Genomic DNA, 15615 nt, shown 5'->3' with positions numbered 1-15615 from the left:
TCTTTTTGTTCGGCATTGCGAACGCAGGGTACCTACTGGTTGCAGACGTTACGATATCCTAATTCCTGCTGGATAGTGTGTTGTACGCTACCGAAGCTAATGTCGCGATCCTTGGCTATTGGAGGAATGGTCATGTACCGACGTGCCGTAACTGCATCATTGTTCCCGTTAATGGATCCTGGCCTCCCAGATAGACGGTATCTTGCATCCAACCGCGACCAACACGAAATTGCCATGCTGTTCCACACTGGTGCTTTTCGACAGACATGCTGCTCCACAAACATTCTTCATTCTCTGATATATGTCTACCGCTGTTTGTCCTTCGGTAGCCAAGAAAAGAATAACACCACGTTGCTCCTGTTTGGTAGCATTTGGTAATAGCGTCGCCATAGTTCAAGTTCCCGCATTTACCGCACGCACGTCGGAAAGACACAAATGCCACAGTAATCCCTTGCCTACATGTCCCTGCTTGTATGGCTACATCAAAGTCGCGCTGGGTAGCATATACGAGGCAGCAAGGCTTTCAGACGGAAACTTTTTGATCGTCCTTTGTACAAATTGCCTCTAATATCATATTAAATTACAGACGGAATACCGAAACCTACTGCCAGTTGCCACCTGCGGAAGTGTTGTTGGTTGCACTTACACGTATAGGAAATTAGATAGAATTGGTTTCGAGTTTTTAACATTGTTGAAGATGATAGTAGTTTCTGGTGAAACCCAGGCTCCAGTTCGACACAGCAGGAAATCGGGAGATGCTTTTACAAAGCAACAACGTTATCGAAACATTTCGTAAGTTTCCTAAAACTTATACCTGGATATCTGGACGATTATGTATTACAAATAGTTTACAGAAAGACAATCACCTTTTAAATGGTAGGATTTATATTTACGCATTTATTTTTGACAGGTAAAAATTCTTACTCTGGAGGCGTGCTCAGAGTACGAGAAGACGAGCAAAGAGTATTGGGAGTGTGGTGTAAGACATGTGGGCTACACCATATACCACCCCGTGGGTACCTGCAAGATGGGAGTCTCCAACGACAGTACGGCCGTTGTCGACCCAACGCTCAAGGTAAGCCACAAGATACACAATGTACCACTCAGATTCTTCGTCTGTTGAAATTCTCTGATTTAAACTAATTTTCCACCGTCAGGCATCCAAATATTTTCTGGTGCATGAGTATTTCTGCTCGTGAGTGCTATATCTGTTAGTACCTCACGACTGACGTGTGCATGTATAGAAACAATTCAAAGTCTTTCAGGTAGCTTACGTCCGTCAGAAATAGGTCAATAAATTAGTGATGGATCAATGGCGGCTCTTCGTGTATCGTTTCTAACATTATCGTTATTTTCAGACTTTGGCAATAACAAACGTGTTTCTTATTTAAGCAAAGATGTACCGAATGAGACTACTGGGGAAAGAAGTACAGAACCATATTAGTAACCTACGTTTGTATCAAAGATGGGTTGATGTTTAGTGCCTGCATAATTTCACTTCCTTAATTCAATACAGGACAAGGGGATTACAGATTAAGAGGACGTAATTTAAGAATTACGATTTATTACGTTAGCAGGAGGTAGTAGATGTAAGGAGAATAGCAAAATTGTTCGTCTAGGACTCAGCTTTGGAATGTGCTCCATGGAAAACCCGGAATAAGGGATAGTGACATCATTTCACGTGTAGAGGAATAGAAGAAAATAAATCACACTAGAAACTTCATGGAAGAAATAAAAATGGTAAGGTGACAGATAGGTGAGAGAACAAAAGCAAAACACCGTACGAAGCCTTAAGTAGGAAATGGAACAGGTTACTAACACACCTACCACGCCATATCGTGATAGATCAACTATGAAAGGGAAAAAAATGAAACCTACGGCTGTAGAAAAATACTAGACAGTACAAAGATGATTGGAGACGTGGTAAATGTTACCCGTGCTTTTAATAAAAAAAAATTTGTGTGTGATGAGCTTCAGTACTGTACTAAATCTATGGAAGAAGTGTTGACTTGCAGGAAGTGGAAAAGGACACATGTTCGGTGAAAATGGGCGCAACAAGTTTGATACTTCAAATAAGATCTTTTGGTGGTATTGGTTGGCTTATTTTCAATTTAGTACAATATTGAATATGCTAAAATGTTATCATTGTACTGATAATCTTAATACGTACTTGTTCTGCGACTGGTCGGTATTCATTCACTCTCCTACCACTTAGCAACGAAGTCATTACGCCAAAAGTTTATTACAAAATTACGATAAATGTTAACAAGATAGGTTATATTATAACGACCGTTACTGAAGAAGCTCATAATTTTTTTCCAACACTTTCAGCACTTTCCAACGAATTAATTAAGAGTTTTCTGGTTTGAATAAAGATAAGAGCATCTAAATGGCTGATGACATATAGTAAATATGTGTTCATCGTTTGAATAGCTACAGAATGTTGCAGAGAAGACATAAAGTAAATGGAGCTCTATGTAACATTTAACTGACAAATTTCTTTGAAAATGAAATTAAATGCCCTGTGGCAATGGCCTCGCGGCGGTTAGAGCTGATCGCCTGGTGCAAATCTTCTGAGGTGACGCCACTTCGGCGACCTGCGCGTCGATTAGGATGAAATGATGATGAAGGCGATACACACACCCAGTCCCTGAACGGAGAAAGTCTCCAACCGAGCTGAGAATCCAACCCGGGCTTCCCCCGCATGACATGCCGGCGCGCTGTCCACTCAGCTATTGTGGCGGACTCATTGAAATACTGTGAAGAATGTTTGTCCGTTAGGCTACTATTTTAACACCAATCCGGCCACATTTGGTGGTGTAGTGTTTATCGCCGCTGCATCTAGATGGTGGGGCCCCGTATTCGATTAACGGCCTAGTCGGAGACCGAAAAAAAGTGGTTTTCTATGACTCTAATATCAGTGAGTTGGAATCTCATACAAATATCTAAGAGGAACACTTTGTAGCGATACGAAATTGAATGATCACATTGGCTCAGCCATGGTTAAAGTAAGCAGTAGACTTCGGTTTATTGGTAGAATACAGGAGAAATGCAATTTGTCTATAAAGGAATTTGTTTAGAAACCACTTGTGAGCTCTATTCTATACTATTGCTCTTGTGTGTGGACCAGTGCCAAATAGGACTAACACAGGATATTGGACGTATACGCAGAAGGGCAACACGTGTGGTCACAGGCTTGTTTGACGCGTGAGAGGGTGTCATAGAGATGCTGAAGAAACTAAACTGACACACTCTTGAAGATAAACTATGCTGAGAAAGATTTTATCAAACGGCTTTATATGACGACTGTGTGAGTATGCTACCACCCCTTACGTATCGCTCACATAGGAATAGTGAAGACAAGTTTAGGATAATTAAAGTACGCACAGGTGTATCTACATCTACATGATTACTCTACATTTCATAATTAAGTGACTCGCAGAGGGTTACTAGAACCTCTTTCAATCTGTTTTTCTACTGTTCCAATCTCGAACCGGACACGGGAGAAACGAACACTTCAGCCAGTACGAGCTCTGATTTCTCTTTTTTTTATTATGATTATTATTCCTTCCTACAAAGGTTCGCCTCAACAGAGTATTTTCACATTCTTATGAGAAAATTACTGGCTGCAGTTTCGTGAGATGACCCTGCCACAACGAAGAAAGCCCCAATTCGTATATCATATCCGTTTCATGTACTCCCATATTTCGCGAAAAGACAAAACGAGCTTTTTTTGCACTTCTTCGATGTCCTCTATCAAACCTAGCTGAAGCAGAACCCACACTTCACAGCTGCGCTGTAGTAAAGGGCAGACAATCGTTCTCTCCGCTCTTCATTAGTGAATAGAACGGGAAGGAACTCTAACATTACAGGGACGTTCTCTCCGCCATGCAGTTTATTATGGTTTGAAGAATATAGATATAGTTGTAGTGTAGATGTACACCTGTATTAGGTGGCGGAACAAGTGCAGACTGAGGTCTATCGGCCAGTAATGCATGATGATCATTTCATTTGTCCTCGTTAGAGTACTTATCGAACACGAAGAGTGTGGTCCAGAAACGATGCACCTGACCTGCGACAGACACAAACAGAACGAGGTTACATTTCGGCATGAACCTCTACATCTACATAGGTCCTCAGCAAACAACTTTGTGGTGTGTGGTGGAGTGTACACTGTACCACTACTAGTCACTTCCGTTCCTATTTCACCCGCAAACAGTGTGATGGAGAAACGCCTAAGTATATGTCCCCGTCGGGTCGCATCTTATCTTCGTAGTTCTTGAGCAATATGTTCATTGGCGCTAGTAAACTCGTTCTGCTCTAAGCTGGAAATGCCTGTTCTGTATATTTTCTCAACAGTGTTCCTGTAATGATTCATACTTGAGTTCACGAAGCACTTTTGTAACACTCGCATTTTGATCGAACATACCAATAACAAATGTAGCAGTACACTTCTGATTTGCTTGAATGTTCCCTTTAAACCTACATGGTGAGGTTCCCAAAATCTAGAGATGTAATCAGAAACTGGTCGCACAAGTGTTCTAAATAGTCTTTTTTGTTGGCCACATATATCGTTTATATCGCTTTGCCACGTTGTGTCCTGAAATTTTTCACAGTGACTGTGTGAATCAGTCCACCACTAATACTGTAATCGAGATTTAGAGGATTATTTTTTTACGCTTCTGCACTCTGAACATTTACAGTAACCTACCGCTCACATACCAAATAGAAATCCTAAGTCATCATATATCCTTCCACAGTCATTCAACAACAATACTTTCCAGTATATTAAAGCCTCATCAGCAATGAGTCGCAGATTACTGCTGATCCTATAAGTCAAACTCTTTACATACAAAGAGAAAAGGACGGTACTATCACTCTTTCCTGGGGCAATACTGGCGATACCTTTTTCTTTAATGAACATTCGTCGTCATGGACAACATACCAGGTTCTTTTACTTATGAGGTCTGCGAGCCACACACATGTCTGGGAACGTATTACGTACGCTCGGACCTTCGTTAACAGTCTCAAGCAGGACACCGTATCTAAAGCTTCCCGAAAATCGAGGACTATGGAATCCGCCGGTTGCTCTTCGTCCATGGTCCGGACGATATCAAGTGAGGAACGGGCAGCTGAGTTTCGCGCAAGCGATGCTTCAAAAACCGTTCTGATTTGTGGACACAAACGTTTCCGTGTGAAGGAAATCTATCATATTCGAACTCAGAATATGTTCCATAATTCGGCAGCATGCTGATGTTAAGGATACGGGTCTGTAATTTTACGGGTGCGTTCTTTTTTGCACCTTATATCCAGGTGTCACATTCGCTTTTTTCCTGTCATTTGGGACTTTGAGCTTGGCGAGAGATTCGCTATAAATGCAAGCTAAGTAAGTGGCCAATGCCATAAAGTACCTAAATTCTCTAAAACCGAACTGAGATGTTTTCCGAACCTGGCGACTTACTTGTTTTCAACTCTTCCAGTTGTTTCTCTACGCAGAATGAAGTGTCTTTCGGTTGGCTCAAAGAGCTACGCCAACTAAGCGTTGTATGAAAGCTCTATATTTTGGTTTACTTTGAAAAGGTTTATGTAATCCAATTAAGCAGATGCCACATAGACAATATTCAGAAATTCCTCTGTACATTAACAGTTGTCACACATAAATAATTTCAGTTCTTTCAGTGTTCATGAGCAGCTTTAATTTTTTTAAGTGGCCAAGTTTTGTTGTGATGGCATAGTTTTGTCCCCCTTTTCTCCGCAAGAGAAACTTTAAGTTGTTGCTAGTGGAGATCACATTCGTAATTACTCTTAATCTCTTATTTTTCTTAAATGCTTAGTCCTGAGAATCTTCTTAAGAGAATGTCCGTATTGTGTCGCTGTTATTAGTATGCCTAATTTTAACAGTTGTTACCCTGATATTCACGAATGCACCCTAGATGTGACCGTAGTGACAAGTTTCCGTGCAACGAAAAATTTCCTGCCTAAATGTGGAATTGCCATACGATAAAAAGGAACAGAGGTGTGGTAATTATGCTACAGGTCCGACACCTGAATCGCTATAGTCAAAAATTACACGTAAGGGCTTGTGAAATCAGGCATTTGGTTGTAAGGTTCAAAAAATGGCTCTGAGCACTATGGGACTTAACATCTATGGTCATCAGTCCCTTAGAACTACTTAAACCTAACTAACAACACACAACACACAGTCATCACGAGGCAGAGAAAATCCCTGGCTTTGGTTGTAAGTGTAATATTTCACTTCCAGGTCATGTTATGATACATATTCATATCCAGAGACTTTATTACGGTTAATATGTTTACGTTCTCCCAAGTACAACTGATTTTCTTCTTCTTTTTTGAGCCTCTATGTACTGCCGTGTATAAAATGTAATGACAAATGTATTATTTGTGCTTTGCATCTACTGAAAAACATACGGTATTTGGGTTTCAAAATATTTCGTTGATTGTTCCTTCAGATATCATGTTTACTATACTTTATTATCTAGTTATATCTGGGGAAATATATCTTGCTTGAAAGTGTATAAAAGAAACAATGGAACACAATTTTCTCCACCAATTAAGAAGGTTCAAATGGCTTTGAGCACTATGGGACTTAACTTCTAAGGTAATCAGTCCCCTAGAACTTAGAACTACTTAAACCTGACTAACCTAAGGACATCACACACATCCGAGCCGGAGACAGGATTCGAACCTGCGACTGTAGCGCTACCAGTTAAGACGTCGGTCGTTAATACCTCCTGATGTATCGTGTTATCACGTATTTCCGTAATCTTTAAGTTTGCTTAAATGCATGCTGTCGAACACATTAGACCAATTACAATAAGAAATTCTAGGTAGATTAAATTATAATTGTGTTTCACACATCACCCAACTTCACTCATTATCAAAGACAGTGTGACATAAGAGGTAAGATACACGATATCCCATTGCACAAGTTTTTTACTTTATTTTACTTGAGTTATCCGTTTTCTGTCTGGTTTGATTTGATTTCGCTCAGCACTGCTTTCATAAAAGATGTGTTATCATCCTGTCCTTTCTTCTTGTCAGTGTTTTCCATAAGTTCCTTAACTCGCTGATTCTCTGGAGAATCTCTTCATTAGTTCTCTCTTCTATAGCACCACATCTCAAAACCTCGATCCTCTTTTCCAGTATTCACGCGGTCTATGTTTCACTACCTTACAGTGCTGTGATCCAAAAGTACGTTCTGAGAAATTTTATCCTCAGATTAAGGCCTATGTTTTATATTAGCAGACTTCTCTTTGCCAGTAACGCCTTTATGCCATTGCTAGTCTGCTTTTTATGTCCTCCCTGTTACGTCCGTCATGGGTTATTTTGCCGCGTAGGTAGCAGATTTCCTTAACTTCATCTGCTTCGCAATCACCGATGCTGATGTTGAGTTTCTGCTGCCATTACTTTCGTCTCTCAATCCAAGTTCTGTACTCAAACTGTTCATTCCATTCAGCAAATTCTGTACTTCTTTACTTTCACTGAGAATAGCAACGTCATCAGCGAATCTCATCACTGATACCATTTCACCCTGAATGTAAGTTTCATTCTAGAATCTTTTGCGCGATTTAGTCTCCAGAAACACACCTGAACAATACACAAGTAAGGTGGGTACAGTGTGAGGACTTAACATGAGACAGTGTTGTGAGTAGGCGATAGCGTACGAGGAACCCACGTTGGTATTTGGTCGATACTTCAGCTGGGTGACTGATTTTAGAATCACGTGAAGGAATGTACAACTAGAAACCGTCATAAGGAGTTACCACCATTCTGTACAGTTTATGGAGCTGTCAGACGCGAGGTTCTTTTTGTGCAGCATTTGTGGATATTTCGCTTTCTAAACTTTTATGTACTGTATTACGTAACCGTCATAAGGAATTACCGCCATTCTGTACAGTTTATGGAGCTGTCAGACACGAGGTTCTTTTTGTGCAGCATTTGTGGATATTTCGCTTTCTAAACTTTTATGTACTGTATTACGTAACTAAGCTATTTGAAGTATGTTCTTAATTGTACAGATACAGAATTTTATGCTAAGAGAAATCTTGTCAAGTTTCAGAACTATTTAAATAAAACGATAGTTAAGCCATAGTTGCTCAGTTGTGCACCACTTGCACTTTGAAACAAAATAAGTTCTTTTATCATGTAACAGGAAACCTTTGCAAATGAGCTTAATTTCTTTAATGTCTTTAAAAGTTTACGTGTTTAGAAACTGGAATTTGGCGTTAGTCTGCAACAGGTTCTGTTTCAAAATGCACTCAACTTGAAACTTGGTTTTACTAATAGTTCTGCTAAATTTATTGTTTCTCGCGGATCTTTTTCGATATTGCAGTAATATTGTTATCGACAATTGAATAGGGTGTTGACAATATTTTATCGATAGCGGCACTTTTAATTTTCAGTTGAATATTTGTTCCTAGGTGCATGACCATATTGTCCCTTGGAACATGTTTTCAAATTTGAAAAAAGAAACATTAATTTTCCTGAATAATTTCAGGAAAAGACTGCAGGACATAGAAAAATTGAATAACAAAATATATTAAACTTATATTAGGAGAATGGGTAGTAGCGAAAGTCTTTACAGTGTACCATGACAACACTCTGTTCCGCGTATGTGTCAGAATGCTACAGAAATAGAAGGAACCTGTTTCCAGTAAAATAATTTATACACTACTGGCCATTCAAAATCGTACACCAAGAAGAAATGCAGATGATAAACGGGTATTCATTGCACAAATATATTATACTAGATCTGACATGTCATTACATTTTCACGCAATTTGAGTGCATAGATCCTGAGAAATCAGTACCCAGAACAACCACCTCTGGCAGTAATAAGGGCCTTGATACGCCTGGGCATTGAGTCAAACAGAGCTTGGATGGCGTGTACAGTTACAGCTGCCCATGCAGTTTCAACACGATACCACAGTTCATCAAGAGTAGTTACTGTCGTATTGTGACGAGCCAGTATCTCGGCCACCATTGACCAGACGTTTTCAACTGGCGAGAGATGTGGAGCATGTGCTGGACAGGGTAGCAGTGGAACATTTTGTGTATCCAGAAAGGCCCGTACAGGACCCGCAACATGCGGTCGCGCGTTATCCTGCTGAAATGTAGGGTTTCGCAGGGATCGAATGAAGGGACACGGGTCGTAACACATCTGAAATGAAACGTCCACTGTTCAAAATGCCGTCAATGGGAGCAAGAGGTGACCGAGACGTGTATCCAAAGGCACCCCATACCATCACGCCGGGTGATACGCCAGTATGGCGATGACAAATACACGCTTCCATATGTGCATTCACCACGATGTCGCCAAACACGGATGCGACCATCATGTTGCTGTAAACAGAATATGGATTCATCCGAAAAAATGACGTTTTGCCATTCGTGCACCCATGTTCGTCGTTGAGTACACCATCGCAGGCGCTCCTGTCTGTGAAGCAGCGTCAAAGGTAACCGCAGCCATGATCTCCGAGCTGATAGTTCATGCTGCTGCAAACGTCGTCGAACTGTTCGCGCAGATGGTTGTTGTTTTGTAAACGTCCCCATCTGTTGACTCAGGGATCGAGACGTGGCTGCACGATCCGTTACAGCCATGCGGATAAGATGCCTGTCATCTCGACAGCTAGTGATACGAGGCCGTTGGCATCCAGCACGGCGTTCCGTTTTACCCTCATGAACCCACCGATTCCATATTCTGCTAACAGTCACAGGATCTCGACCAACGAGAGCAGCAATATCGCGACACGATAAACCGCATCAACGATAGGCTACAATACGACCTTTATCAAAATGGGAAACGTGATGGTACGCATTTCTCATCCTTACATGAGGCATCACAACAACGTTTCGCTAGGCAACGCCGATCAACTGCTGTTTGTGTATGAGAAATCGGTTGGAAACTTTCCTCATGTCAGCACTTTGTAGGTGTCGCTACCGGCGCCAACCTTGTGTGAATGCTCTGAAAAGCTAATCATTTGCATATCACAGCATCTTCTTCCTGTCGGTTAAACTTCACGTCTGTAGCACGTCAACGTCGTGGTGTAGCAATTTTAATGGCCAGTAGTGTATTTACACAATCATTAACTTTTTGCTTAAATGATTTACAGCTATACTCTTGCATTAAACCTTATTGAATGGCGAATTGCATTGTCTTAGCCTTAAATCACTGTTCTAATGGTTTGTGGACACCTTGTAAAGGTGAGGAGCTTTAAACTACTGGAGTTTAGGTTTCTGAAGCGGGCGTGTCCTGTCACGCAGGTCCTGGGCGTGGAAGGCCTACGTGTTGTGGACGCGTCGGTGATTCCCAGCACCATAAGCGGCAACATCCACGCCGCTGTCACGATGGTCGCCGAGAAGGCCGCGGACTACGTGAAGAGCGACTGGAGCGGCCAGCAGAGCTCTAGCACCGCCAGCCCGCCGCAGAGTCGACGGGGAAGAACTCAGCAGAATCACCAGCGGAAACGACTGGGAAAACAGCAGGGAAAGAGGCAGCGAAAGCACCGGGGGAATCGAATTTGACTTCTCGCATCAACAGAGACGTTCGGAGGATGCTCAGTATCGGTCTTACGTAACATAGCTATTATTGTAATGGGGACAGCGAAAATAAAAATGTTTCAACATACGGAACACATTCTGTTTGCTGATTTGTTCCTTCTGGATAAGAGAAAAGTAAAATGATTTATTGCCCTTCCAGTATTTCGAAATTGTAAGGTCTGCTCGTTTCCAGGAAACCTTTGGGACAAGTCTACGGAGGTCATCTCGTTCTTTTCGACGAAGATCTAACGTGAATGTCCTCGATACTGTCAATAATCATGTTTTCAAGGCTAAACTTGTAGTATTTGTTGGTATATTGGTAAACACTGTTCCCACATACACTGCCTCATGCTAAGTGGTATGGATTTGTTCATCTTGCTAACAGCATCTTTTTTCACTATGTAATATCGTACAAATGTATGTGTATGTGTATGTGTGCGTGGATCCTACACTACTTCTTCTTGGAAAAAACTCACTCTCTTTCACACACACACAAACACACACACACACACACACACACACACACACACACACACACACACACATGCACACGTCCTTATTTATTTTTCCTGGAAAGTACACTCTGGATTAATACTGATACGTGGCACATACTGGAAATACGGAAAACGTGGAAGGGAGGGCCCATCAATATAAATTTCTTGTCACACAACCTGTTTATTTAACAATATATATATACTGTGTTTTACAGATAATCGAAGCATTTTACCATCAAATTTTCTTTAACAAAATGAACAAATTTGCAAAACTTCTGACATTAAACCAGAACTTTAATGATCGGGTAAAAAACAGAAAGGAAAGGCAATATAATAGCTGGACTAATTTTCAAACGGCAACTAGTGTCTTAGTACAATACTACTGCCTGTATTTACGACCAAAGAGCCGACGGAGTAAAACTAAGGGTCGGGTACAAAGCAGAAAAAATAAGGATGGTAGTAGACAATGAAACAAATCACCACGAGGATTACAGAATTATACTCCCCTTTATGAGTTTGCAGTTCCCTGGATTTACAGTGCGTCGCAGCGGTTACTAAGTGGTGCTGATGAAAGCCAGGTAGAAGAGGGCAGCCAGGCCACGAGCGGTCGTCCGACACGAATGTTGCCAACCAACCGACGGGATGTCAGCCTGCTGCTTGTAATCGACGCCGACCTCGGTGAAGTACTACTGTATCTTCGCTTTGCGCAGGCCCCTTCTTGCACAGCTCGTGGCTTCAGTCGCTCGGACAGCGTGACCACGTTTTGTCGCGACGCTACCGAAATCCTCAAACTTCATGGCTCCTTCTGGGGCCGGTGAACCCCATATATAAATCACCAAGCATAGACTTCCTAAGGACACAACCCACAGATACCAACTCTTCCTCACAGATGTGGCAAAGGGACTGCAAGAGGGATATTCGATACGAGCCAGTGGCACCGGACACAATGGTCTACTAACACAATGTCGTCACGATTATACCGTCCCCTCTGAAACCTAAACAAGCCTCGCGCGGGGCTAAGAACCCCGCACTCCACTGGAATGTTTGATCTGACTGAGATGAACCCTTATGAGCTTCCCCTTTCCCGGTTTCAGGACCAAAAGATTGACTGGGCTAAAAATTTTGACAATGGAATATGGACCTAGGAAAAGAGGGGCAAGTTTCCCTAAGCGTTTATCTCGGGATGTTCTCCCAGGGACGTTCCTCATGTTGAAATGAAGCCCTGTCTTTCTTTTGAAAGGAGCGCTTGTTTCCATTATAACGACAGACTTTACATTAGTGGACCTTCCTAATATTTGCCTCAGCTCACCCCCATTTCTCCCTAAGAATCTCCAGGGCGATTGATGAAGATAAAAGATCATTTATCTCCCATAAATTGGAGAGTGGTGAATTCATGGGTTATGCGAGCGTTAGGCTAGCTGGGGCGGCCTGGGATGCATTATGCCGCGCGGAGTTAAACGCTAAGTTTAACCACGACAAGGTGGTATCCCACTTCTTGGTCGATTTATGGTGGTAAATAATCAATGCTGACTTCAAGTTTCGGTTAATCCTTTACGCGAATGAAGCCTGAGGATAATGCAGTGTGGTGGTAAGATGTTTTATCCCACTGCCAAAACAGAATTGTATAAACGACCTTGCCAGCGAGGCAACCAACGCCTGCGGTGGCCTGAAGCACCTAAATATATTAGTGAGATGAGAGATGGTGATAAGAGCGGTCGCATCCCGGCTAGGTATCAACGAAGCTATCCTGGAGAAGGCGTCCACCACTACGAGAATATACAAACTGCCTTTTTCCATCCGGGAAGTGGGTCCACATAATCAACAAACAATTTGTAACTCTTCAGGCTTTCCCGGCGATCTAATGACATCTTGGGTTGTCGGGTGTTCTGCCGGATATCAGCGTCGTACTTGTACGATATTTCGGTCACGTAGCTCGAGACCTTCATCAGGTGCGACCTGAGACTGCTCCTCGAGTGGACCTGGTCCAGTATTTATGCCTATGGCCTTCCCCCTCCACCAACGGCTGCAGGCGCTTCCTCTGTGGTCCGCGCCCATTCCCTGCGACCTGCTGGAGCGTTGCTGCTCCGTTTTCCGTCCGCTGCGGTTCTAGGTGTTCCCTCTGCGGTCCGCGCCCACCAGAGGGCCGCAGAGGGAACATCTAGAGCCGCAGCGGACGAAAAACGGAGCGGCAACGCTCCAACAGGTCGTGGAGAGCGGGCGCGGACCGCAGGGGGAACGCCTGGTACGCCAGACCGTAGATGAAACGCCCAGGAGCGGGTTTGGTGGGCGCGGACCGCAGAGGGAACACCTAGAACCGCAGCGGACGGAAAACGGAGCAGCAACGCTCCAGCAGGTCGCAGGGAATGGGCGCGGACCACAGAGGAAGCGCCTGCAGCCGTTGGTGGAGGGGGAAGGCCATAGGCATAAATACTGGACCAGGTCCACTCGAGGAGCAGTCTCAGGTCGTACCTGATGAAGGTCTCGAGCTACGTGACCGAAATATCGTGCAAGTACGACGCTGATATCCGGCAGAACACCCGACAACCCAAGATGTCAACAAACAATTTGTCCAACGGATGCTCTTTCCATTCCGACTGCAGCAACCCACTAGCGCCGGCCGGGATGGCAGAGAGGTTCTAGGCGCTACAGTCTGGAACCGCGTGACCGCTACGGTCGCAGGTACGAATCCTGCCTCGGGCATGGATGTGTATGATGTCCTAAGGCTAGTTAGGTTTAGGTAGTTCTAAGTTCTAGGGAATTGATGATCTTATAGGTTATGTACCATAGTGCTCAGAGCCATTTGAACCATTGTTTGAATCCACTAGCCAGGGAGTTACTTGGTTGTATTTTCTTACAATCTCGGCATTCTTTGACTAAACCTCTAATGTATAAAGTGACAGCCAGATCAGCTGCAGTTTGTCGATGGCCATTCATGCAGGCAGACAGCTTGATGGTTGTCATGTCTACATATAACGCAGCACAATTGTTGCAGCTTTGCTTGTAAATCACGACTGGCTTCACAGGTAGCCCTGCCTTTGATGGGATAGGTGATGTTAGTGGCCGGATTGGAGTAGGTAGTGGTCAGAGGATGTATGGGTCAGGTCTTGCATCTAGTTCTATTACAGGGGTATGAGCCATGAGGTAAGGGATTGGGAGCATGGGTTGTGTAAGGATGGCCGAATATCTCTCCTTTCCGCTACTTACCCCCTCCTCTCCCTGCACCTTCTCTCTTTGTTGAGCTACCGTGGGTATTTTCGGTCCTTCATCCACCCACTCGTCACTTTCTTCTCCAGAGTATACTTTACACTCTGTTTAAACTTTGCCCACAATCTCCTTAATGTCTATCATAATGGAACTAGATGATAGCATAATCTGTGTCATACATATTGTAAGGTGTCAGGCAAATCCAGCACCTTCCAAGAAAACCCTGACATGATAGCAAACCCGGCAGTATGTCACATAGCTCCGAATAAATTCTGACATTAAATTAACCAAAGTAATACGATCAGCGAGTGAGCAAATGGAATACCACAGACTAACACAAGAACGCCGTTATGTATGTCATACCTTCCCACCGTGAAACAGTGCCGAGGGGAGAAACGAGAACAGAAGCCGAGAGGAGAATCGTGTAAGATACAAGGCCCTACGATAAGGGACGGACACACACATCGCCCGCCGACCGCCAAGACCACCCCCAGCGCATGTTAAAAGATAGAGCCCTCCAGAAGAACAGTATAGATCTTACGATAACACTAAAAGGGCCACACCGGCTGAAAGTTTTAGCGTGAGACTATACGTGTCTCTCTTACGTAGCAAATATTAAAAACATTGCCCCACCACGAAAAGTATAACGTTTCTCATTGGATAGACAGAATTTTTGTAGGCGGAGCTTAAGGTTAACATTGAGACCCTGATTGGTCAGTTGAAAACACAGCCAGATACCTTTTTCTTAAACCCACTTCAGTAAACTGTAGTAAGGTGAGGTTAGAGAGAATTGCTACCGAGATGACAAGGTGTGTGGAGCTGCGCCGCCCGCTGCTCCCTGACGCTGCCTAACCACCGACAAGGTATGAACGCACGCGATGTTGCATAAGAGTGCATAAGGATTCACTCACAAGTGCACAAGTCTCATCTGATAAATCCCCTTTCTGCGTAATACTAGAGTCGATCGTCAATTAAAGCTCATGGTATTCACATTTGTTACTAGAAGATAAAATCTGAAACGCAATGATTTTTCTGTTATATAATTATTGAGATGCCACATCAGCCACTTTAATTCACGACAAGTTAAATAAGTAATTAAAGATAATTGAGGGTCACTGTTGACCATTTTGTTAGTTTTCTCTTTTATGAAACTTAACTTAAACCTGGATAATAGATGTGATATGGCATAGCTCATCCTTCGATCCATTATAGAACTTGGAAACCCATTCAGGGAATATTCGTTCACATTTTTGTTGAACGCAGTTGGTTTTTATCATCCTGTATTAAAATATTTCCTTTTATCAATAGTGCAATTTATAAACAATGTTTACTGCGTAGAATAAAAATTCCAATG

General features: G+C 42.9%; 1 protein-coding gene across 1 annotated transcript in view; it reads left to right on the top strand.

Annotated features, from left to right (window-relative positions):
- LOC124794931 (glucose dehydrogenase [FAD, quinone]-like) overlaps positions 1-10656 on the top strand; it is a 41706-nt gene extending 31050 nt beyond the window's left edge. Inside the window, exons 5-6 of the mRNA XM_047258639.1 lie at positions 911-1075; positions 10288-10656. Coding sequence (XP_047114595.1) covers positions 911-1075; positions 10288-10548 — 426 coding nt within the window. The 3' untranslated portion in view covers positions 10549-10656. The remainder of the gene's footprint in view (positions 1-910; positions 1076-10287) is intronic.
- The last annotated feature ends 4959 nt before the right edge of the window (positions 10657-15615 follow it).

This window comes from Schistocerca piceifrons, chromosome 4 (genome assembly GCF_021461385.2).
Source record: "Schistocerca piceifrons isolate TAMUIC-IGC-003096 chromosome 4, iqSchPice1.1, whole genome shotgun sequence".
NCBI classification, from domain to species: domain Eukaryota; kingdom Metazoa; phylum Arthropoda; class Insecta; order Orthoptera; family Acrididae; genus Schistocerca; species Schistocerca piceifrons.
This window is presented reverse-complemented; position numbering and strand designations above follow the sequence as displayed.